Raw genomic sequence first — 25,471 nt, forward strand, 5'->3', positions numbered from 1 at the left:
GTGAGTATGTCCTGGCTGAAGACAAGTTCCATTTTTGTCTGTGTACGTCTGGGAAGTTATTTCTTTTTGGCCATAAAATAAATAATAATGATGATGATTGCAAGGAACACTATGGCAAGAAATACCATCAGTATACGATTCTGAATTATCCTGCATACAAGGGAAAAAACAGACAAAACAAATAGTTGATTACAACTTTCGGCTTAGTTGTAGTAAATCAGTGTTGTGACAGAATTGGAAATAATTCGGACTTGGAATTAATACATACATGTAGTATGATATGGGTTTTGGTCTTTCAGTATGGGTTAGGTAATTTAAGTTACAAGTAGGAAAATGAAAATATTACCTACGCATCATTCCACTCAGGACACGTGAGCTTTGACCAACACCAGCATCTGTCTCGCGTAACTAATGGGAAGAAATGTAATAAATTAATAATTTTATAAGGCCAATCCTAGGCTTACAGATTGTGTTACTGATGGTATACCAATACAAAAAAGGGTACTGTAAACTTCAACAGAGTGTTTAGTCTACATATTGATGTCTGCTCCTTCCACCACATTCGGGATTTCAAAAGAATAGCAATAATTCAATGACCAAATGAAACTTCAATTCAAAGATTTTAAAAATCAATTTCAATCAATCAAAATCTACTTGAGAATCCCTTACTCTTGCTCTTGACCGCTGAATTTTCTCACGGTCTTTGTGAAGATTTTCAAGAATGCCTTGACCAAGTTCCTCTGAAACAAATATCCAAATTAATGTCAAAGTATGGAAGCATTTCCATAATGCATTAAAAAAGTACATGTAGTAATAATAATATAATATCTTCAGAGTGTTTGCTGCATTGTAGGAGTAAGGATGTTAGACTTTGCCAAACTATATGATAGAACCAAAAACTTTCTTCTCTTGCCTAAGATAGGTGCAAAACCAATGCTCAATTCAAACTTGATTCACATGACAGTACAATGACTTAAAAAGTCAAACCTCATGACCTACACAGAGTGTATAAAAACAATGCAACAAAAATTATTTAGAATTTCTCAAAGATTGTGTTAGTTTAACACCAAAATTATCAGTAGCACCTTAAAGTCACAGATGCCCATTTTCCAATGATGTATTATTTATTTGCACACGGTCATGGATGGCAAAGTGGGCTTGGGACCAAGTTTTGGACTTTTAAATCACCAGGGCATCTTATGCTATTGGAAGTTAAGTGAACTTATTAATAATAATGACAACTTACCGTTGTCTTTTGTAGCATGTCTCTCTGCAAATATTTTAACCATTAAGATATCATGTAACGATTCACATGACTGCATTATGAACACATCTGGCCTATTCAGTACAGTCATTCATAGAAGAGAGGGAGAATTGAAAAGGATTTATGCTGGCATTTCTAACTGAATCTTGGTCCCAACTCCTAAGCCCACTTTGTCCCATTGTCCAAAAAGAATGATTGTTAGCCGTTTATTACGTTTTGTAAATAAATAACATATCATTGGAAAGAGAGAATTTGTGGCTTTAATGTGCTTCTAGTCATTTGGTGTAAAACTAAAACAAAATTGAAAAATTTTTGAAACTTACCTGAAGTTGAGGTTTGATTGAAGTTTTACACTGCTCTCTGGAGGTGATATAAGGAATTACATGGGAGACGATTGCGCCAGCGCAGACCAGAATTTAACAAATACACGACAGATCCAGCCTAGATCTGCTTACAATTCAATGGGAGGGAGGGTGTGGATCTAATTCATTATATCACCTTCAGAGAGCAGTGTAGAACTTCAGTCAAACTTCAACTTCTGGTAAGTTTTGTTTACTTTTTCATTTCTACACTGCCCTATGGAGTTGAGATATACATGTAAGGAATTACTCCTGCTATCAATCTTAGTTTCTTCTGGGACTTCAAAGCCAACTTGAGCTGTCCCGTAAAAAACACAAAGAAAACAAAGCCAAGGATAATCATGTTCCTTCCAATTTGTTTTGTTCCGTTTATTGGCAAGAAAAATTTTCTTTCAGAACCACTCAGAGGAGAAAACCTCTTTAGAAGGGCACTAACAGGTCCTACAACTGAGCTCCAATACTCAGAGAAAAACAACAGTCTGCTTTAACATGAAAACAAGAGAAATGTGAAATGGCAGAAAATTCCTCAAAACAAACTGGTTCTTACTCTAGGGTGTTCAAATTTATATAGAAAAAACATGAAAGTTTACATTAAACCCCTCCACCTGTGAGCAAAACATTAAACACATGCCACAAATTACCTGGATTACCCAGTAAGAGTAAAACGTCTGTGAATATACATGTAGGTGGTCTACTAGCCTGAAGTTCATATATTTGCACACACCTGCTAAAACATGTTCTCCTATGGTTGACGCAGATGTCACATCTTTCTTGTAGAATCTTGCAAATGTACCTGCATTTGACCAACCTGCTGTTTTGAGAATTTGTGGAATGTTTCCCCCTACTTTTAATGCCTGTGATGTAGCAGCTGCACGTCACTATGGGCCTTGTACACTGATGTGTCTATGCCTGCTTTAGCCATGGCAGTAAAAATCCATGTTCCAATTGTGGATGGCGTCACATGATTGTGAGGTTTCGTGTAGCTTATGAAAAGCCTGGATTCACCCTGTCTTAAAGGGGCAGTACGGTGAATATTTTCTACCAAAACTCTGAGAATATACAGGCGTGTATCCACTGGATAGTCCAGCAACTCCACTGGAGGTGGGGCATACCCTGGTCTACACTGTTTGAGAGCTGCTGCTCCAATCTTCAAACAAAATTTTGACTTGGTCATTGTCATGGTCTTCAGATCCAAGACTGACAGTGTCTGAGCTCTTACAGCTACAAGCAATGCCATCAGTGACACTAATTTCAAAGTTAGTTGTTTAAGTGATGTGATTTCTGTTTGACTGGAGATAAGGACTGCAAAAATCTTAACAGCACTGCAACATCCTACATGTACATGTATGTGTCTGAATGCATGTACACTGGTACAGGTGGTCTCAAATTGAAAACAGCCTTGACGAATTTAATCACTCAAGGATGCGACACCTTTCCATACTATGATCTGAGAAAGTGCACTGCATGCAGTGTTGATAGCACTTCATCCTAAACCTTGATCATACAGCATTGTGAGGAAGTCAATGACTACATTGACATCTGGTTTAACACAATCAACCTCCCTCTGCTCACAAAATGTATGCAAGGTTCTTGTAGCTACAGGACAATGAAATTCCATGACTTTTCCATGACCGAATTATGAAAATCCATGACCCAACAGGCTAATAAGGCAATTTCTTGGACTATTCGGACTTCTAAATTTGTGAATACAATCCTGCATTTTATGCACTTATTTCTGATAATAGAAATCGTAAACAGCGTATGAAAAATTCCATAACTTTTCCAGGCCTGGAAAACAAAAACAAATTTCCATGACTTTTCCAGGCCACGGGAGTCCTGTGTATGCCACTTTCTGATATAAACTTAATACTGTCGATGTTTCCCTGACTTCCATGCATTAAGCATGATGCTTGTTGCACGTTGGACAACTGAGCCTTTCGGTAGGCTCGCCTGGTAACAGTCTTGCTATCAATCTTAGTTTCTTCTGGAGAGGATGTAGTTTTTCGCTTAACGGCAATGTTAACAGTGTATCTGTCTCGGTAGGAGTACTGATACTTGGGTCAAGAGGTCTGTGAGCAGGGTGAACCAAGGCTGGGATAGCCAGTAAGGTAAATGTACAATCATCAATGCTCTGCACCTCTCCATCTGCACTATCTGCAAAGCTCTCCCAATTACACTGAATGGAAGAAAAATGTAGGCATAAAAATCTGACCATGAATGAGAAAAACTGTCAACAAAGTCAGCTTGTGGATCCTTTTGTCAGGAAACATATCTTGTACATTTAGCATTCAAACGAGAGGCAAAAAGGTCAATTTCCAGGGTGCCAAAAACTCTGTTGCCTCTTTCAAAGACTTATTCAAAGACCATTCCCCTCTATAATTGAAGTGCCGACTTTTAAAGTCTGCTGCAATATTGCAAGTACCGGCTAAGTGTCCTGCTGAAAACCATATATTCAAAGCAACACACCATTCTCACAATTCTGAAGCAAGGGCACTGAGGTGTGGTTGTCTTCCACCCATGTAATTGATACAGGATACTACTGTAGTATTGTCTGACAGTAAGTGGACATGTTTTCCAGCAATTCCGTTTTGAAGGATTTCAAAACAATAAAATGCTCTTAAGAGCTCCAAGAAGTTGATGTGATGCATTTTTTCATTTCTAGTCCACTGTCCACCTGTTTGGGTCTCATCACAAGTTCCACCCCAGCCTTCAATTGATGGATCTGATATCGGGGATATTTATGGGTTTTTCATGGCAATGGGTTTCTCTTGACCTATAACGTTGGTCAACTACCACTTGAGATCCAGTTTCATCAAGCCAGTAATTGACATTTGTACATCACAGTTCCCTTCACTTGACAGCAAAGCTCCATCTTTTGCATATTCCAAGTTCCTGTGGTGTAAAGGACCAAAAGGTACTTGCTGGAAAACAGGCCACTAAACTCCCAATGACCTTTGCTACATTGCGTATCCTTACTTTTTTGCATCATATGGTATTTGTGCACATCTGTTGGATAGTATCTACATGTACATGTACTTTGTCAGGAGGTAATGCCACAGTCATTGAGTCTGAATCAATCACAAATCCCAAGTGGGTTAATTGCTAACAGGGACGTAGAACTGATTTTTTCCCAATTTATGACAAGTCCACAATTTTGTAGAGTTTGCAACGCTTGTGAAACAGATGCTTGTAATTCATCCTGCGTGTATGCACCAATAAACATATTATCTAAAAATCCTGAGATATTGTTTCCTTCCTTCTCCCAATGTAGCATACACTGGCTTCGTCAACTTTGTATATTTAAGAGGGGCGCGGAGAGCCAATTTGGCTAACAAGTACACTGAAACACTTTGCCATCCCAGAGAAATCTGAGGTATTTTCTGAAATATTCATGGACTGGAACACTGCAGTAAGCTTCCTGGTGATAGCAGTTTTATTGCTATGCCAAAGGTTGCCATTTTAAAGTGGATGTATTTGACATGTATGTTGAAGTTCTTGAGGTTTAAAATTAATCAAAATGTTCCGTTTTTCTTAGGCACAAGAAAAATAGTTGACAGATATTCCCCATCCATAGGCAACACTTCCTCAACAACTCCCTTTTCTAACCGCTGTTTTCTCTCTGTGTTCATAAACATTTTTTCCTGAATATTGAATTTTGATACAGGTTAGCAAACCTGTTCTGGGACACTACCTTCAAACACAATAGTACAACTTGTAACCGCTTCTACGATCTCTGCATCAGAAGCGATTGCTTGACGTTGTGTTACAAAGTGTTTCAGTCTTCCTGCTTGAAACCGTGTGACTTCAGAATCAATCACAGCGGCACCAAAAGAAACTGAGACTTGTTGACAGCCTACCTCACCTCGAGGTGTTCAGCTCCAGGCATTCCCACGACTGGAAGCTCTTTTTGTGGTACCTCGTCCCTTAGGGTATGAATGGTTAGGTAGTCTGCCCCTGTACACCGTACCATGCTGAGATTGGGCCAAATCTTGATGGGCCACATGCATACCCATAACCATCAAAGTGCCCAGAGTACTGCCTTTGTGGACCCTTGGGGTATGATTTACCACTGCCACTCAGTTGAAGTTGGCTGCTCCGCTTGATGTCTTTAGTTTCTCGACATTATCCTTCCTTTCATACAGGTAATTGCTATGCTGAACGTTAGTGGGGAAAAAAGTTGCTGTATTTCCATGCAACATCAGGCATATGTAATTCACGTCTATACCGAGGCAAGGGCTATGGTATGCATGGCCCAGCATAGCCAAACTAGACCTGGCCATTGTGGCCAGGTCATCAACATATTGTGTTCCAGTTTCCTGAAACTCTGATAGAAGCTTATTGGCCACAAAATTGTCTTGCTTCTTGTTAACCAGCTTAGTGACATTGCATCCTGTCTTCACAACAGCTGTACAAACAGCTTGAAGCCTTTCATCAAATTTCTTTGTTGGGCCTTTCAAAAGACTCCACGCTAACTCATCAACCTTCACTGTGATTAAAGCTGTACAGTTTTGAGGGAGTAGAATAGCAACCGTATTCTTCTTAAACAAATTGCACTCCATATCCGACGCGAGCATTTTGTTCACTCCTTCTGGCAACGGCTCAGCTATTGGCAGCCGGTATCTTCTTGCTCAGCAATGTTCAGTTCATTCAGATATTTGTCGACTTTGGATACGATCTCTGGATCGACGAAACCGCGGTACAATTGGCAACATTGCCATGATCAGATTCACGAACTGCCATCATGGCTGCCACCCACTGTGTCATCATTGCCTTGAGAAGCCTCGTTGGGGTCACCACACATGTCCGGTGCAACTTCATTGTAATCGTCATAATCATATTCATCCTTATGGTGCCAACCGGCATACGCACCACGCATATCATACTGCGCCGGAGAAAAATGTCCTCGTCATAGTAGGACCAATACCAACGAAATCTGTTCTCATGCGGTGCAGTTTTGGCAGCATTTAGTTTACCAACTTCATCAGTTTATTTCAGCACGTTGGACGTTAACAGGTTGATTTTTTCATTTAGTTTATTAACTGCTACCGCAGTCGATTTTGTCGGGATTTTTATTGCACATGTAACTTTATATGCAGGAGTGCTGGTTTGCTTCTTGCTGCGTAAGCTAACATTTACTTGGGAATTTTCATCATCTTTCCCTTTTTTTTCAGGTCGCCATCGGCACCCAAATTACCTTTGTCATTTTCACCACCCTTGACCATCTGGCTCATGAAAGGCAAAACGCATATCAAGAAATAATGGCCCAACGTCAAAATCTTTGACTGGGCTCGAAAAATGTTTGTCTAGTCTGCCCAAGAAATTATAGCAATCTTGTCTGCGCTTACGCGATTGTCTCCCAAAGAATTCCGTTATCACAACTCCAGAGGGCAGTGTAGAATTCAAAACCAATTTTGTTGCATTTGGTTTGATATGCTCTGTATATTAATCTCCAGTCATTATTAACCTTGTTGGGTTCAGCATGGTTAGGGATAATAGACTGACTGTAGGGTATGGTACATGTACGTACATGTTTCTATTCACATTCACCTGTTTCTATCATAAGTACAGGTATACATGTCCAGCCATTGGCAAATATTAATTGATGGCCTGTAAGGTCTGAAACACAAATTTACCTGTTTCTATCGTCATTCTGTAACCAGCTTCCAGTTTCTTGCCAGATCTCTCTAACCTCTCTGTGTTATCAAGTAACCTTGCTCTCTGGAATAAACATAGTGAATCACAAATACCTGTACATTGATACAGCTGAATGTGACAAAGCTATATGTTTATCCATTATTATTAAACACTGTAGGGAGGGACTAACCTGATCTTCGGAGTTCCTTGGATCATCTATTCCTAGAAGCTCTTCTCTTGAAGCATCCCCATCACGGAATGCTATCTTGGCTTTCCTCTAATGAAAAGTATGAAAGAAAAACAAAGGCTCCATTTGTTAATTTCTTGAATGTTTAAAAACACCAATGGCATTTGACATTTGGAGTGAGGCAAACGTATTAAAGTGACCATGTACATGTACAGTAACTGTAAACCCAAGGTGAATATTTATTTCAACATTTGTCACATTCATGTAATGTGCACGATTTCTGTGACACACAACACTCTTAAACTCAGTGGGCATACCAGAAATATAAAAACCTTTATTTTATTTCAGAATTTGAAAGTTAAAAAATTTACTTGTCTACTCAATTGCAAATGCATTTATGCTTTGACCAACGTTTGTCAAAATACACGTACAGTCAACTTTCAAAAATGAATACCACTAAATGAGCACCATTTTTAAAGCCAAAATTTGGGGGGATACACATGCAGGCAATTTGGTCAAGTTACTTACAAGATCTTTTTCTAGTCTGGTAAGTTCTGCTTCATAACTTCTCAATCGAGTACTGTATTTTTGCCTATCTGAAGATGGTATGGTTCGCACCTCTAGATCCATCTGCTCAAGCTACATATGATAAAAGAAAGAATGAATAACAACAGAATAAATAATGACCCATGATGATGCAGAAGCAGGGCTTTCAAGCAATGATACAATCCATTATCTAAGGTACTGACTCTGTAAATGACCATGCTACGGCCCTGTTTGTTTCATCACTGACACCAAAACCTTCCTGATGGATACAGTGATCCAGCAATGGGATCACTGGTCGAGATCTGAATCCTATGAAACAAACAGGCCCTACATTCGTAAAACTTCTCATTAGCATTTTTTCTTTTCAATGATAAAATAATATCTGTTTTCACGTACATGAACCTAACACTTGAAGATAAAAATATCAAATGTCAGCTTCAGTATACATTTACATGTACATGTACATGTATATGAATAATAACTTGAAGGTTTGAAAAGCATCAACGTGGAAATAAGCCATCAGTCAATTACTTTCTATTGTTATTTATGCTATTTGAACTACCTGAAAATAAATACAAACACAAACATGCACAAAATCAAAAGATTTAAGTGTGTTGACTTGGCTGTTTGTATTTGCTTGGTTTTACCCTTAATTTCACACACCTCCAAACATTGATTATTTGTTACACTACAACAGATGGGTGGGTTAGATAACCTGATAGTCTATCTACATTCAGAAAAATCAAAGTTTGTCGCAAATAATATCTTCTGAAAGTCTGCATTAGTTAACTGTTTCCCTTTGTTTCATTTAGAAATACTGGTGCTATTTCCAGCACATGCTGATTGAACACAGTTTATTTAATCAATTCAGTATGGAGTAAACAGAGGACTTAATAAATAAAGTTAGCTACAACCTGGAAGCCTAAGCTGTCTAACTGGCTCTATACAAATTAAAAATAGATCAGAAAATGTATCAGCTTCTGACTTTAGCGGCATGTGTATATATACCGATTTACCTAATTAAACTCTTAAATTTCACAAGTGTAATTGAATGTCTGAGTGTAAATCTTCACTGACTGAAGGCTCATAGGCAAAAATGAACAAGTAGGGGATAATACAATAAGTCCTATTAAAAATCTGTTTGAGTTGTATTGAATGGAAACAGATCTTGCAGTAAATGTACTTGTAGTCAATTATCTAAATGTTTAAATCTACTTGACGGTAATTTGTAACATAAAAGAACATACATTTCTAAATTAAGGGTATACACATTAATTATTCAAAGAAGATTCCAGTTGCTAATTTTGTTCAGCATTGGAAGGAATTTTACTTATATCATTAAGCATTGGCTACATTTTTACACATCCTGGTACAGTTAATAAATAGTAAGATAATTTTCTTACCAGTTCTCTTGCCTCATCAATCTGTCTCTCTGCTGAACTGCTTAGTTGTTTCTTTTCATCTAAATGATACAACAATGACAAACAAACCTAGTAAATTTCATAAAGTCGTGATGTCTACAGAGGAAACTTGAAAATACAGGTAGTCAATGCTGAGGCCAGGTCCTTCAATACAATATAATCATAATTCGACTACTATCCCGGCTTTCGTACTTCAACAAATCACCACAGAATGATTATCACAAAATTTGCAACTTCACATGTATAAGTATATACAATTTTAACTTCAATACTTCAAGAACAATTGTCCTTCACTGAGAATTAGAAAAAAGCACCACTCAACCGATAAAGGCAAGACGAAAAAAGTACAAAATCAACTGACAGTGCTTTATCAAATAATAGCACCCAACAAGGAAAAAGGGCAGTAAAATAAACACAGCAAAAACAATGGGGAAACAGCTTTACAATTTATGTGTAACACAGATAGATAAGGGTACTCAAATCTGGCATTGTTAACAATGAACAATAACAGATAATAGCCTGATTGAACACATCCAAAAGTTTTGCAAACCATCAAATTATGATTATGAGTTTGTCATGTTATATGTAAAAATATGAAACAAACATGACACATAATATTAGTTATTTCTATTACCGAAAATGGGTCACTTGGGAGACATTCCCATAATTCAATATTCCCTAATCCGATCTTAACCAAACTTTGCATGTTTTCCTTTCAGACCCTAATTTATCATCTCTCAAAATGTGGACAATAAAAATTTTCCTCCTTTTGGTAGCTGGAGCATTAGGGAGACATTGAAATATCTCCCTAATGACCGATGTCTCCATAATGTTGAAAAATTTACCACAAAATGTCTCCCAAGTGACCTATTTGGAAATATTTAATTCTCTAAATGTGGTTAGGCCTACTGTGGTTATTACCACTGTTTAGTGTTGAAATACCAGTTTTTAACAGGGCCAGGGCTGTTTTACTTCCAGTTAACTGTTGTTACCTGATTTGCTGAGTGTAAGACATATGGGCAATAGACCCCTTGTAGCCGGTACTCAGTAACCGTTACTTTGCAATGGCAAGGAACCATTGAAAAACATGACGTGCAATCCCTGTATTAAGTACAATGTAATACTAAAAATATACATGAACGTGGTCATTATGATGATGAAAAACAACTGCATGATGATGACTGAAGCCTGAATGAACGACATGAGTACAATGTAAGTGAACTTACTTCCAGTTAACTGTGGTATTTTGTTGATTTTGGTCGTTATTTCTGCGGAAATGGAAGCAAACTGATGCTCAAACTCTTCCATAGCAGCAGAGGCCATTTTGCAACTTCAGTTGTCTTGATCGTCAAGCGATTGCAGTACCGGTACGTCGAATCAAACTTGGATACAGGGAGCCTCCTGACGGAAAAAAGCTACTGACTATTTACAAGAAAAGACCGTATATGCACGGTCATCGTCTGGCATATCTTAGGCTTGCAGATGTGAAAATTTACCGTTTTCTAACCTATGATTCTCCATGTTTGGACAAAATCTACAGTAGCCTACTCACGCCTACGGCTTCCCTATATACATGTATATCGGTGCGATAAACAGACAATTTTTTAAACAGCGCCCTCTATCCATTAATATGTCTTTCTTTCTTTCGCCATCTTGATTCAAAGCGGCTGCGAGCCGAAAGAAGTGAGGAAAAATATCTTGATTCATCCACATCATTGCTTTTCTTAGGGAGGATATTTTTTCAACATCTATTGTATAGAGTGGTATAATACATAAGGAACTCAATTTTCTGCAATTTAGTGGCCATATAAATAGATTTTTAATAAACTTTATCAGGCATTGTAGAGTAACTTTCACGCGGTTAGCAATTGCGTAGGCCTAGGCCCGGCTGTTCCCCACAATGAAAAAAAAAATCACTGGTCTTCCATGGATATTCTAAATAATAGTAGGTCAAAGGCCTATTGAAATGTTGAAAATGCAATAAGTTTGAAGTAGGCTAGGCCTACGTGTAGGCTTTAATGTAATATAGGCCTACGTACATGACGTATGGTCCTAATACTAGATCCTATGGAGTTGAGGTTGGTCATATTGCTTGGCATGATGCATGATTGGCATTACATTTAAGCCTAATGTACCTAGGCCTGTTGACTGACGTCTGTGTCCTCATAGTCGCCAGGTCCCTTGTTTTGTTACTCACTGTGAAAAACCAATCGGAATTGACAATATGTGGCAACTATATGTGTACGAAGCAGAATTAAAGATCAGAACATGTTTTCTGAGAAACGTAATGCTTTTTTAAAAGTTAAATTTTTTTTAATCTAATATTTTTTAAAACAGACCGTACTTTGAATTTTGAATTCATTTTCCCAAACCGAATGAAATCTTTCGTACCTAATATATCTTTTTTGGATGAAATTTTACAGACCTAACAATAACATGTTTTTAAGATTCAAATGAAATTTTTTAGATGTGACATGTTTTTAAAATACGAATGAAATTTTTTGGACCTAATATGGTTTAAAGATTTGAGTAAAATTTTTCAGACCTAACATGTTTTGAAGATTCGAATGAAATTTGACAGACCTAACGTTTTCCAGATTCGAAAGCATTTTCCACGACAATTTCATCCGAATTCAGAAAGCATCCGAATTTCAAAAGCATCCCAATTGAAAAATCTGCATTGAGAAAGCATCCGAATTTAAAAAGCATCCGATCTTTTTGACGGTGTTTGACCCGATGGTACCCGAAGTTCTGAATCTTTTTCGACGATTCGGCTGTGTTCGGTATGTGCATGCACAGTCAAACTATAGAATAATTCCCACTCCCTTAAACAATCGGGCAATCAATGCTATAAGTCCCAAATTACGAATTAAGACAAGGGACTAAATATATACATAATTTGGATGAGTTTTCAATTGGATTGCTTCCGGAATTCGAATGCTTTCAGAATTCGGATGCTTTTTAAAGTCGTATGCTTTTGAAATTCGGATGCTTTCTGAATTCGGATGAAATGTGGGTGCAGAACTCAAAACCTTTGGCAGTTTATTGTTGGGGAAAATGCATTCGAATCTGGAAAACGTTAGGTCTGTCAAATCTAATTCAGATTTCGAAAACATGTTAGGTCTGAAACATTACATTCGAAGCTTCAACACGTTAGGTCTGAAAAAATTTCATTCGAATCTTAAAACATGTTAGGTCTGTAAAATTTCACCCAAAAAAGATATATTAGGTACGAAAGATTTCATTTGGTTTTGGAAAATGAATTCAAAAATTCAAAGTACGGTCTGTTTTGAAAAATATTAGATGAAAGAAAAAAAAATTGACTTTTAAAAAAGCATTACGTTTCTCGGAAAACATGTTCCATATTTTGTACTCTATTTCTGCTTTGTTCATGCGCAAGCCTATGCTGTCACACATATTACCATGGTTACAATGTATTCATACCCATGAGAAAAGAAGGACATGTACCTTAGTAATTTATTCCAAATGTTTCTGTATTAGTCATTGAAAAACACTGTGAAGTGGTAAAGGAATTCTTTCAGCATGTTCAGTGAAAAAAGCAAAAGTTTTGAAAATCTGATGTTAGCCTTGTTGTCAATTTGCTAGCCCTGTTGATGACTGTGAGTGTTGCCTGAAGACTGACTGGCCCAGGCCCTTGCGGCATCATTGACCAAGCAGCCATGCTTCACTGTGGGGCAAACATTTGTACACATTTTCGCATGCTTTACCCCTGTGTAATATTGTAGTCGAACTATCAAAGCTTCTCTGTCCTCCTTTTCCTGCTCTCCTGTGCACCTGAAGGCATAAGGCTGGTGGGACAAACATCTCTGACATGAAACAGCTGTCGTCTTTTTCGGGCAAGGCCTGGTAACCTGCTGCACATGAATGTCAAGGTCACAGAGGGCGGGAAAGATCATTTTGAAAATGAATTCAGTTTGAAGTGGGCTTAGACTGTTGTCTAGGACTGCAATGTTGAATCTTCGAATGTTTGAGGTGAGATCAGCCGGAAAAGGCAGAAAAGGAAACAAATTAGTACATTCAACATTCGTTGGGGTTCAAATGTGTGCAACTGTTTGTGTTGCAGCAAAGCATTTATTGCTGTTTGGCCAAGGATACAGCAAGTTCAGTTCGTTGGGAAACATTTGCGGGACTAACTAGATGTGACCACAATGTAAATTCGTCTTTGTGTGCAGAAATATTGAAGGTGTAATGAAGTGCATCCAAGATTAAAGTAGTTTTTCTTTTTCTTGTGGCAAGGATCATTATGGTTCAGCGTCTTCATTACAGACGTAGGCACTCCTACAACACCAAGTCTAACAAAGTTAAGATTGTCAAGACGCCGGGAGGTAAACTGGTGTACCACTACCTTAAGAAAAAACCTTCCCCAGCTAGATGTGGTGACACTGGAGTCAAGTTGATGGGGGTGGGTAACGATAGTTAACAAAATGTACACTCTGTCCTTTATTCCGGAGTGTGTGCAGACAGATTGCTTACCTTTTTAATCCCTGTTCAATCTGATAATTCAGTGCATGCCACTGCTCTGTTACCTTATTTTGATAAACAAGTTTTTTCCCCATGTACTACAGTAAAGCACTCTTTGAAGCATTTTATCAACAGTGATGCATTATTGATACTGTTGTGGCAGTTGGAAGCAACATCTGTGGGAAAGTTTGGACATTGACCATTTGTTGACTGCTGGTTGATCTTTTTGGGGGCAAGGTCTGGTAACCTGCTGCACATGAATGTCAAGGTCACAGAGGGCGGGAAAGGTCATTTTGAAAATGAATTCAGTTTGAAGCGGGCTAAGACTGTTGTCTGGGACTGGAATGTTGAATCTTTGAATGTTTGAGGTGAGGTCGGCTGGAAAATGTAGAAAAGAAAACAAATTAGTACAGTCAACATTTGTTGGGGTTCAAATGTGCAAAATATGTGCAGATTTTATCTCATAGATTGTTACTAGAGAGAAGGCTAAAATGGTCAACGCATAGTTGTTGCTCAAACTTGTTTCTTGTGTTGTCTCTTGACTGAGTTTATTTGAACTTTAATGTTGTGTATATGTAGGTTGTGGCAGCTCGACCAAAGAAGCTGATGTCTGTTCCTCGTCCCAAGAAGCGTGTTACCCGAGCCTATGGTGGCTGTCTTAGTGCTGGTGCAGTCAAACAAAGGTATAACATCCCTCAACTGCGGAAATGGATTTGAACTTGACAAAATGCTACAAAGTTGTAAACTGTGCTTTAACTTGAGAATAGATAGTGAAGCCAGCAACAGACTTGTATACTTTTTTGATTGGCCCTCTGAATAACCTAAATCACTAGAGAGTAATTAAATTCAACCTTTTAAAGTCAAGCTAAAGTTGTGCAGCATTCATTTCTTTGTGGGCTGTAAGATCTTTGAATTAATTTTTATTTAGCATTTGTAATGCTTGGTTTTTTTTTAGGATCATCAGGGCATTCTTGATTGAGGAGCAGAAGATTGTGAGGAGAGTTCTTAAAGCACAACAACAGGCTAAGAAGTGAAAGTTAACTGCTGAAAAGCAACATTAACAACAATCCTACAACGCACTTGAAAGCAACAGGCAAACATGCTACTTGTACTGATATACATGTACGTTGGATTCAATAAAAGCAGAATGTGGTGTTAAAAATAAGTTCTAGTTTATTAATTTCATACACAATCTTGTTTTCTTGTTCAACACTAACCCTGTCTGTTGTACAGACCAAAGGAAGGAAGAGTGTTTCTGGTTCATCCAATACAACCTAGAAAAATCACTCAAAAACTACCACGTACATCTGTCTACTCAAAAATTTAATAGAAACAAAGTTGAAATGCCTGAATTCCGATCAATTGCTGTACACAGTGTCTTGAATAAAGAAATACTTAAAACTAAACAGCGGCCTCCTATGGTGTTTTTGCCAACAGTTACTTGAAATCTCAATTGAGATCTTTGTCTCAAGCAATGCATTAACAGTGCTGTAGGATTAATGTTACTGAATTAAATCTATCGGTCTTTTGTTAATTGTCGCACGAGTGACAGGAAATAAGGGTATTCTTTCTTTGGCTTGTCTTGTGTTATCACGTCCTAAGCAGCTTAGATGGTAAGATGTTGGACTTGATGTATTCTTGTGATCTCTCCCCTGCATCCATTCCAAAATATGTTCCAAATAGAAAAACTCAAGCATCTAGTATACTTGAGTTTTCGGCACTTTATTTACAACTCAAGCGGGGTTATTTTTTGAGGGAATTGTCTCCTGTAAGTCACAAGATTCCTCAATTAAATTAAAGCTTTTTGGTCGAGCTTTGACTCTTGGTATATTTCGTTATTTTCCCAAGCGTTAGCCCGATGTACTGCGGAGGGGGTAAGGCGCTGGTTGCGCGTCTTAAATTATACGGTTTTTTTTCCAGTGTGTACTATCTCCATGGTGAAGGATGCAAATAGAGTCCATTTTGTTCGTTTGTGACATTGATGAAACTTAAGAACTACGTGGCCCTAGCCCTGCTTTGATCACAATCCTTGCTCTTTATTCAACGAGAATTTTACACGACGGGGCTATCGATGGCTGGCCGCTGTTTGTCTTGAGGGCGCTACCCAATCGTGTCGCTAGATTTCCACGCGCGAGCTCTGTTTTTTATTTGCAGGGACTGGAGGACAACTAGCCCAGGCATGGGCGTAAATCTGGGGGTAGGGGGTATATTCTCTACTTGGGGGTGGGGGTGGACTGTCAAATCACACCCCCAACTTTTTGCGGTGAACAAAAAATTAAAGCGCATTGGCACGGTGAAGAATTTGTCAGACTCCCGACGGCTAAAATGCATTCAATTTCACTATAAAAAGGAAAACAGTTTTTAAAAGCCATGAATATGCCATTCTGAATAAATATTACAGATGTACATAAACATCATGAACATCAACCTGTCTACAGGGTCGTATGGTGTCAAACCCGCTTTTCCAATTTTCATGGTCAGGCAAGTCATCTCCTTCCACCTTTCCCCACCCCCACCCCCAATTTCTGGAACAAAATTACGCCACTGATCCCATGGGTTGCCACAATTGGTGACAGTCGTAGAGATGTTTCTATAAATCACAAACCTGGGTTTCTGGATTCCATTGAAGCTTGGGGCATTTCTTTCGCAAAATTTCCAACTTGTGGACTGAAATTGGATACAGGCCTAGGGACCGGCCAGAATTAGAAAGATTCAGCCTGAGACCTGAGCGCAGCGGTAGTTTTTTGTTTGGGAGGTATTTTCGGGAAAGGGCGAATAAAAAACAGGCGAACTCTTATGAAATTGAGAAGAAAACTGAGCTTGTGCATGATCGTAAACTTTAATTTTCAGAGGAGCAAGCGAGGCCACTATCTTCCTGAGGGTAACCTGCTGCGCTAGTTCTGTCATATTGTGCAGTTTTCTGTGGACGCATATTTAGTGTAGTGCAATCCTACGTCTAATAAGGTAGTCTGGTTTTAACAATTTACACTGAATCTGACTATTCTTATTTGATTCAAGGGTTCCGGTATGACGGTATCAGCCATCGCGTGACTGACAAACTCCAGAATTCCAAGATCCTATAATACATCCATTATGACTAAATACGTTCGTTTGGCATTCGAAAATATATAAAGCGCCGCAGCTGTTATTGATCAAAGCTGGTTTTTCCATACTGTTCAGTTGTTTTTGTATATACATGTATTGATGTCAAGAAAACTTCTTTCTTGGGTATTTCGTGCTATTGTATATTATGTAAAGTACACCCCAAACTGAAATAAGTAGCTTCCAAGCCAGACGGGGCTTCTCCGGTGATCCCTGACATGTTGCGTCATGAACTACAAGTCAGCCGTAAGCGATACGTCACCTAAGATCTTATCAATATTTGTTAGGAATCCTCAGGTCAATAGAGAACCAATTTGAATCCACATGAATTTCATGTTGTAATCTGCTTACTTGCAATTACCCCTGATTAAGTATCTATCACTTGGAACTACATGTACATGATATCAAAGTTACACTGCAAATCTAAAGAGAAATGACGTTTCGAATTGTCTTTCAAAATGTAAAAACATGATGTAGCTTCTTCCGAGTTGAAGGAACTTAGCAGAAACTAGTGATGTAAAAGGACACATTCTCTATGCTACAAGTGAGGAACAACTAGGCACATGTCGCCCTTAGTGCCCGTACTTAACTTATAAAGATTTTACTACCTATCATTTAACATTCACAATAGTCCGCCTCCGAGAGTTAGCAACGCATTGGCCAATCACAACGCTCGAAACTTGTCAACCCCTTCTAAACGCGCATTAGGTCGACAGATTTCGTGCATCGTCGTTGGTCAACGCGTTGCGTACTTTTTGAGGCGCATTATTGTGAATCACCCCCATTGAAAAAAAATGTGTGTATCCCGTCCTGTGTGTTCATAAAAATAGACTCCACCGCTTTTATACGCCGAGTTGAAGACGAATCTTCCAATAAGAATTAAATTACAGGTTAGAACAGACTCTAAGGTGATGCAGATAAAATTAAGACATGCTAAAACGAGTTGAAATAATCACTCAATAAAAACGAAGTCTTTAAAAGTTATATCAAATAGTAATACGTTTTCTTATCCCGACGACAATGTGTTTTAAAAGTCAAGGCATTTTTTCTGCACTTGAAGTTGCATGTAATTTCTTGCCGAGTCTATTCGCAAGTTAATTTTCCAGAATAACTTCCTGAGTCTCAATTCATTCTTTCATATGCTGTTATACTGGTACTCTTTTGGACACCCTTTGGGACCTTGGTGTATGACAGTTTGCAAAAATGTTACCTGCTGACTTAAGTTTTCATCATAATCATGCTCACATTTGGAGTGACAAAACATCAGTGTCATGAAAACAATTTTTGGAGAAATAAGTGTAGCTCTTCACCAAGGCTTAGTCGAATCCATCATATTGACTTTTGAATGGGCGTATAGTAGTAGCGCCGGTCATTGTGTTCATGAGTAACAGTTAGTGACAATTTAAAATCGTCAAACTTAAATGTAACGCTGAGCAATATTCGTGTGATCGACTCAAATGTTACACTGGACAATATGATATTCGTACGATTCCCAGTCTGTTCCCTTGAATATCCGCTGACACCTGCAGGAGCGGAAAAAAAGCAAACTTTAATATCATTTGCCACATTCTAACATCGCGAGAAGTAATCATTTGCCATGCGTAAAGACACGGACTATTTAGTTGTCAGTTGATCTTAAGTATACAAACCTGGGACACATGAAAGGCTCCATATCGCGTCGTTTTTTCCCCGCCTTCCCTTCCTCCACACCCAGTAGATTGATGTTTAACCTTTGACCTTCTGGTTCAGCCTGGATGATAATGGCTCCAGGTTGGGCCAGCGTACAGGTGTGTCCACCCACATGGACAACAGTCATTTCCTTACTGTCCTTGGCCACTGGCTTTATTAGATAAAACATTATGCAATTTGTTTTACTAAATCTATCAAACTCATCTACTGCAGAACAAATTGTTTTCTGTCACAAAAATAATGTTGAATTTCGGAATAACAATCAAACATTTGAGCGTTTTCCCACCTTTGATTTACGATTTGTCTTGTGGGGCTTGACCCCTCGGTCCTCACTGGGTGGTTTGTACATTTGTTCCTTTGGACCTCTCACAGGCTCCGACGATTTTACCACACCTGGACGTTGTAAATCTCGTTCATATGCCTACAAATTGACAAACAAATTAAAACATTGAATGGTGCAAAAAATTAACATCAACCAAAAGTTGGGCTGTCCGATCTTTTCCAATAAACAAAATAAATTGCTACCTTGTTTCGATGTCCGTAGCCCTCAAGGCGACCTTTACTTTTGCCAAGTTCACGCTGCAAATTTTGCAATTTATCCATAGCCCTCATCTTGTCTGCATTCTCCTTCTTAAAGTCAGATTCAAACATCTGATTCTGTGGATCAATTAAACGTCAAGAATCAGGATGTTACAGTTTGTGAGGAAAATCTTATCTTAAAGTGTAGCTGTAATGAATTTTTCTTAGTCACAATGATTTGTTTGCAGTTTGCCAAACAGATGGCATCTTTGTTCTTTTCTTCATTGTATGTAAACTCTGCATTCCTATTTGGTTCATCACAGTTTTGCTCATGAATATAGAAATGCGTATTAGCATAAAAGCAAAAAGACATTGGAATGCCCTTTGAAATAGTGAAACTAAAGTTGAAAATGAGGTTCACTGAGGTGCATTTTACAGGTTTGTAATCAAAAGCCCCTCCACCACTTTAGCTCCAAATATCAGAGATATACACTCCTTTTTCTGGCCACTGATTGTTTTGGGCTAGACTGACAGAAGGAAGTGGTAATACAGATTACAGGTTAAGCGTGCACGGCCTTTCAACATCATTTTTTTCATATAAAATGCCTAGGTGAACAACAGCCACAAGAGGTATTACTAATGTTACAGGAAACACACTGGCAGCTGGGAGAGTGAACCAAAAGGACCGATCAGTGGTTTACAGCAGCCTAGAAGGAAACAACATCACGAAGTGGAAGGCAGATGCTGATGTACATGGCGTTTGAAGGACTGGGAATTTGTCATTGTAAATCAGGGTTACCTTTAATGTTTATAAGTTGTTTATCACATAACATTACAATGGATAGAAAAATAACACGTGTACACATTAATGCCCAGTAAATATTACTGTTTTACATTCGTAAGTCAGCACTAAACGGACCCGTCCATAATACCTGCTGCCGGAGTAACTCAACCTGCTCTTTCAACTCTTCTTTGGTATAACTTCTCTGACAAATGGCCTCGTCGTGTATTTCATTGGTGCCTTTCCAGTTTACTGACGCAGAGGCACATGTGCCGTTTGCCGGTTTTCTGCCTGCAGGCTGTGTTGTCTTGTTTGGGGATATCGGTGCACCAGTTTCATGTTTGGATATTTTCCCAGCTGCAGGCACCTCATCCGTAGGTGCTGAGAGTGGTAATGGTACGAAGGCGGAGCATGACTCGACTATTGGGGGAGGTTGAGTGTGAGACTGTGGTGCTGTTGGATTAGCCTCAGTTTGAGGAGATTGAACTTCTTTCTGGTCAGCTTCCCTTGAAGTGTGTGGCTGGAGTTTTATCAGCTGAACAGGTAGGGTTGGGGACTGCCTAATGTTCGGTTTCTGCAAATGTTTTCTTTCAAGAGCCTGCATTAAAATTAATGTGAAACAACGTTCATAATTATTTTTCTACCAAAGCCATGAGACGCATGCATGTTCGGTCTCAATGCACAAAAACTATGGTTATAATGTCAGAAGCTTGTGTTATTCCTTAAGAGTGCTAATTTCATACCTCTTTCAGGCGTGCAATTTCATCAGTCATGTTCTTATTCTGCCTCGCTAAATTTCGGCTCAGTTGGTCTGATTTTTCGGCCCGGTTTCGTTGAGAATCTAGCTGGCACTGAAGTTCCTTGTTTTGCTCCTTCATGGAATAAAGATAAGAAGGTGAATATTGAAAGCATGAAAGAAAGAAGTTGGCTAATTTTCGGTTTGCCATAAATTGCAGCCAAATTCGGAAACCCTGATTTTAATGTTTGATTTTACCTCGACTTTATCAATTCGTGTCTTTGCTGCTAGGAGCATTTGATCATACTGGTTGGCCCTCCTGGTGGCTTCCATACTTGCTTCGTCGATTTGTTTCTGCAGTTTCAAGATTGCCTTATCTTTTTCCGCCAACTGCGTGACGAACCTTGATGTTTGCTCCTTACAAAATCTCCCCCAATCCAAGTTGACCTTTTTAAGCTGCATAATAGTGCCACAGAATAGCAAATAATCAATATTCGTCTAGGGTTATTAGAAAAAACTTCACTATTAGCGAATCTGATCCATAGACACAGTTTTTGTTGTTTACATCTTGATGAATATAAAGATATAGTGACACGTTTGACCAGTGTGATTGTGCGTCAGTTCACAAAACCTAAAATTGGCATTTGTCTTTACAAAATACATGAATTCATTTTGTTCAACTTCCTTTCAAGATACTGTACATTATGAGTTGAAAATAAGTATTAATCTTGGATGCACATGCAAACCTCTTTAAGTTGACTTTGTAAGCTGGATTTCTCTTGCATAACTAAAGTCTTAACTGCAAAGCCATCTCCAGCATTGGTGATAGTGGTTGTAGACTTCTCCCCCCATTTCATGACGTCACGGGGCGTTGCCTTGTCAGAGGCGGAGGATGTAGTAATTGTTGGGAGTTCCTTTAGCAGTTCTTCAACTGCATCGATATCGGTAACGTCCTGGTCAGCCTCGACCGCTGGCTTTTCATCATTACCTTCAGGCGTCGTTCTATCTTTGCCTGCCTGGTTTGTTATTGGCCAAGTCTTTCCTGTATCTTCGATTTGGACAGGTTCCAGTTGGGGATTAGTCTCTATTTCATCTTCTCCTACATACATGTATTGTTTCTCATTTCGGGGCTTTTCTGCCCCTTTCCCTACATCGCCAGTGAGGCCCTGGCTGTCCGCCACTTGATGTTCATTCACTCGATGTTCGACTAACGTCTCTCTTTGACACGCCTTTTCGAGAACATTTTCCGCTGTAGGCGAAACATCACTTTTCGGTGGGACCATGAAACAGGGCACTACTTCAGAAAGAAATAATAATCAATTAAATGTAAGAATGATACCAGTGGCTACTTTTGGTAACATCCTTTGACAGGGACTAAGAGGATTTGAAGTACTTCACTTTTAAAACTGGCAAGAAAGAGTTGATTTTTGGAAGACTAGGTATAGTGCACGGGTAATATTACAGAATAGACCTAAGTAAAGGGCGTTGGGGTCAGTCCATAATTCTCATCGTTTTCATAAGTGTACAAAAAGTAGACTTCACTACCCCCTCCCCTTCCAAAGTGTACAACAGCGGGCATGATGATGGATGGAGAGGTCCATTGGCCTATGAGTCCCTATTGCCGATGCGCAGTGATAAACAGTATTGTGGTTAACAGAAATGAAAATTTCAAATAAAACATTGTTAAAACAACACCTTAAAAGTTAAGGCTTAAAAAGCAGTGAAAATTGCAAGAAAGTCGTTCACTTTAACACGGGGTCTATTTAAATTCGCTCTAAAAAGAATATTCCTTCACACGAGTATTCGAAAATTAAAAGCAGGTATTCGATTTCGTTATTGAACACTGTTTCTGGAAACATGTTCATTCAAAATCCAAAGGTCGTTTGGTTGATTCACATTCGTCTAAGGGCTTAGAAAGAGGTTGATCAGGCATTCGAGTGAGTCAATACGCAATCTCGTTTCACTCGTGGTAATTCAAATTCGCTCCATTGATAAACTCTTTCTGGATCCTGCACAAAATCTGATTTTCCAAGGAAAAATGTTTAAAACGAGAGCTTTTTTTCAACGTAACTTTGTACAAATATTGTGATGGCCTGATTCTTACAGGAAATTGAGCATCGAAGGGTGGGAAAAGCTTGTTAACGGTTGCAGAGAAAACGAGATTTTTTCATCTTTTTTTTCGTTTTTTTGTTTTAAAATGTGAAACACAAAACGCACAGCATCAGTACACACAAGAAAGAGCAAAATAAAAATATTATGATTTTACTCAAGAAATATGCATAGATACAGACACAAAATAAAGGATACACGGGAATCATTCTCAATCAACAAAACAATGATTATGGAACAAGAATATCACACAGAACAACTTACAATGAAAGACCGACGGTATATCCAAGATTCCTAAATTGAACACTCAGAACGGGAAAGAGATTTACTCTAAACGGAAACGAAATTCACGCGCAGGTAAAAAATCCTAAAGCGTCGATGAAGTTTAATTTGACTGCACCTAATGGAAAAATGGAGCAAAGATTACACTGAAGAATTGCGAAAGTGTAGAATGCCCATAAACGAAGTACAAATTCGGAAACGAAACTGAATGAATGAAGCTAAAAAAACTGTGTGCACGAAAACAAATTTGAATGTCAGAATTTGGAAAAAGAACTCCAAGACAAACCAACGGAAGCGTAGCTTCTGTGCGAATGTGAATACGTGATGACGAAAGTGAGCGGATTTTCGCTGAATTTGGCTAGGAAAACCTACAGTAGGCCTTTTCTGTTCTATCCTTTACAGAGGATAGAACAGAAGTTGCTATATGGCATAAAGGAAGCGGCGCGGAGATACCGGTAGCTTACTTCCGATTCACACGTTGACAGATCATGATTTTTCATAATTTATTCGGAAAAAGCGTACACAAGGTCTTAGCCCCCTCCCCGTACGGTTATACGCTCGTGAAAATGATGAAAATTATGGACAGCCCCTTACGAGTGCTACAATTTCAACCAAAGCCAACTAACACATAAAGATGTCATGTGCTAATTTGATTCCATGTACAAATGAATAACATTTTGGTCTTCAAACCGTAAGGTTAATTTTGTCTTGGAGAAAGACTCTGCAAAGATCCCAACATTAAATTCTCCAAGTTCTACGAGCCTTTTAACCCTCTCAATGTCACCCCCCACTCAGTATGTATAACCGCGAAAGATTCCTTATAATTCGATGTATTTGCTTTATTTTACCCAAGCATGAAGAGTCTCGAATAGCATACCTGTACCACCATCGTCACTGGGATGAACAGTGCCAGAGCTCGGTACTAGACCTTCATTGACTTGCCTTTGGAGGTATTTTACTTCTTTCTTCGCTTCTTGTAATGCACGACCTGAGAGGGATAGTCATAGAATGAATTGATAAATAGTTTTTTTTTCAATTTATTTTTAAGATGGCGTGTACTGAGTTGATTCTGTGTACAAATGAATTACATTTTGGTCTTTCAACTAAAAGGTTAATTTTTATCTTTGAGAAAGACACCGCTAGGATCCAAACATTACATGTCACCCTGTGACAGTAGCAAGCAAACAGTTCACGGCAGTTTTTGTATTACACATTTTCTGAACTTCAAAGGCCCAAACCCAAGATCCCCCTTATCAACTAAAGAGTGTTATCGTATCTGCGTTGCAAAACACATAGGACTGCATATTACGGTCATAATAGCTGCAAACGATTTTTTTTCTGGAAACAAAAAAGACGTCATATCAAACGTTTCAATTTACTTACGTACCTACTACCTTAACACCCCTGACACACCGCTTTAGGCGTTGGTTTTCCTTTACCAGTTGATCCACTTCATATTGCAAGTCCTTTAGTGTCTTTTCCTCATCCATTTCACTGTGGTCTGTTTGTTGGTCGTTACATGCAACTCAGTGACTGTTTCATTTCATTTCTGTTGAGGAAAGACCACATTTTGGAAGCGAAGTATAGACACAACATAATGTAGGCCTATTATAAATAGTACTGAATAGTTGAACAATCCCTTCTGTTGTAGTGCATTTCGTAATCTTACTGGTCCAGCAAAATGAAATAGGAGTGGAATTCACCAGTGATCGGTATATACATTCCTTTTTCCAGCAATCATGCCCTAGAAATAGTCATCCCAAAAAGTAGCGTAAATGCCAATTTTTAATTCTTACGATATCCTTTGCGTGCAACCGCTCAGAAGGAAATATTCCCCGGCAAGAATTGTTAAGATTATAGGCTGCATGCTATACCCACAAACTGTATGCCTGCTGTTTATTCTGACTAAAATTTCAACATGTATTTTGACAAGAGAGCATAAATTTCATACTATGTTCAGAATTGTGAACAATATTTAATACTCTAACGTGTAAACTTCATTTAATGATTGTGTTTACACACTACTCCATCTGAACAAACCAGTAAAAAATTGAAAATGATTCCAGTGTTGTGGGAGTATAGTTATGTATAATTCACTGCAGCGATGTCAGACATAAGTAACAGTATGCTTTTCGAAACATCATCGTGGCTCAGTTAAGTTCATGTATATATGGCAAAACGGAGGAAGGAAAAGAGAAACTTACCGTATTTTGCTGGACTTACTGTTAAAAACAGTGAGCATGAGCATTGAACAGTCTTCCTGTGAAGTTGCGTTTCTAATGGTAATTCCAGCCCGCATTTGCACAAGCGTCTACGTGTCACATTGTGTGGAAAGGGGAATTACCCTTGGCACCACAATA

At 38.6% G+C, this 25,471-nt stretch overlaps 3 protein-coding genes across 7 annotated transcripts; 1 reads left to right on the forward strand and 2 right to left on the reverse strand.

The window, feature by feature from the left end:
* Window positions 1–7: 7 nt before the first annotated feature.
* LOC147795978 (vesicle transport through interaction with t-SNAREs homolog 1A-like) lies at window positions 8–10,991 on the reverse strand. 4 transcript variants are annotated; one of them, XM_087129798.1, is made up of 8 exons: window positions 10,638–10,991; window positions 9,394–9,452; window positions 7,973–8,083; window positions 7,448–7,534; window positions 7,257–7,341; window positions 670–740; window positions 347–408; window positions 8–150 (listed from the first exon to the last, which is right to left on the reverse strand). In XM_087129798.1, the coding sequence occupies exons 1-8, from the start codon at window positions 10,732–10,734 to the stop codon at window positions 57–59; spliced, it is 666 nt and encodes a 221-aa protein (XP_086985924.1). In that variant the 5' UTR covers window positions 10,735–10,991; the 3' UTR covers window positions 8–56. The 4 variants fall into 4 exon arrangements, with proteins under 4 accessions (XP_086985924.1, XP_086985925.1, XP_086985926.1 ...); XM_087129800.1 differs by having other exon boundaries at window positions 9–150; window positions 351–408; XM_087129799.1 differs by lacking the exon at window positions 670–740 and having other exon boundaries at window positions 351–408.
* A 5-nt stretch (window positions 10,992–10,996) lies between these two features.
* Window positions 10,997–15,431, forward strand: LOC110973249 (uncharacterized). The gene is made up of 4 exons (XM_022223941.2): window positions 10,997–11,094; window positions 13,669–13,834; window positions 14,473–14,576; window positions 14,849–15,431. Exons 2-4 carry the CDS (start codon window positions 13,676–13,678, stop codon window positions 14,925–14,927), a joined length of 342 nt encoding a protein of 113 aa, XP_022079633.1. The 5' UTR covers window positions 10,997–11,094; window positions 13,669–13,675; the 3' UTR covers window positions 14,928–15,431.
* Window positions 15,432–16,713: 1,282 nt separating this feature from the next.
* Window positions 16,714–25,453, reverse strand: LOC147795979 (uncharacterized). Of its 2 annotated transcripts, none has more exons than XM_087129802.1 (11): window positions 25,316–25,453; window positions 24,499–24,660; window positions 23,989–24,099; window positions 21,467–22,014; window positions 20,979–21,176; window positions 20,728–20,856; window positions 20,136–20,582; window positions 19,210–19,341; window positions 18,971–19,105; window positions 18,645–18,835; window positions 16,714–18,518 (listed from the first exon to the last, which is right to left on the reverse strand). In XM_087129802.1, the coding sequence occupies exons 2-11, from the start codon at window positions 24,599–24,601 to the stop codon at window positions 18,449–18,451; spliced, it is 2,064 nt and encodes a 687-aa protein (XP_086985928.1). In that variant the 5' UTR covers window positions 24,602–24,660; window positions 25,316–25,453; the 3' UTR covers window positions 16,714–18,448. The 2 variants fall into 2 exon arrangements, with proteins under 2 accessions (XP_086985928.1, XP_086985927.1); XM_087129801.1 differs by having other exon boundaries at window positions 21,467–22,017.
* Window positions 25,454–25,471: the final 18 nt, after the last annotated feature.

This window comes from Acanthaster planci, linkage group LG19 (assembly GCF_054643075.1).
Source record: "Acanthaster planci isolate LZ-2023a linkage group LG19, COTS_SCS, whole genome shotgun sequence".
Taxonomy (NCBI): domain Eukaryota; kingdom Metazoa; phylum Echinodermata; class Asteroidea; order Valvatida; family Acanthasteridae; genus Acanthaster; species Acanthaster planci.

Excerpts from the sequence above, each read along its gene's own strand:
- LOC147795978 (XM_087129797.1), bottom strand. The coding sequence starts at position 10,734 with ATGGCCTCTGCTGCTATGGAAGAGTTTGAGCATCAGTTTGCTTCCATT. Across the intron at positions 8,084-9,393 it reads TTGATGAGGCAAGAGAACTG|CTTGAGCAGATGGATCTAGA; the intron begins GTAAGAAAATTA and ends TATCATATGTAG. Across the intron at positions 7,535-7,972 it reads CCAGACTAGAAAAAGATCTT|AGGAAAGCCAAGATAGCATT; the intron begins GTAAGTAACTTG and ends ACTTTTCATTAG.
- LOC110973249 (XM_022223941.2), top strand. The coding sequence starts at position 13,676 with ATGGTTCAGCGTCTTCATTACAGACGTAGGCACTCCTACAACACCAAG. Across the intron at positions 13,835-14,472 it reads CTGGAGTCAAGTTGATGGGG|GTTGTGGCAGCTCGACCAAA; the intron begins GTGGGTAACGAT and ends GTGTATATGTAG. Across the intron at positions 14,577-14,848 it reads GCTGGTGCAGTCAAACAAAG|GATCATCAGGGCATTCTTGA; the intron begins GTATAACATCCC and ends GTTTTTTTTTAG.
- LOC147795979 (XM_087129801.1), bottom strand. The coding sequence starts at position 24,601 with ATGGATGAGGAAAAGACACTAAAGGACTTGCAATATGAAGTGGATCAA. Across the intron at positions 21,177-21,466 it reads TACAAAGTCAACTTAAAGAG|CTTAAAAAGGTCAACTTGGA; the intron begins GTTTGCATGTGC and ends ACTATTATGCAG. Across the intron at positions 19,342-20,135 it reads TTGAGTTACTCCGGCAGCAG|AATCAGATGTTTGAATCTGA; the intron begins GTATTATGGACG and ends ATTGATCCACAG.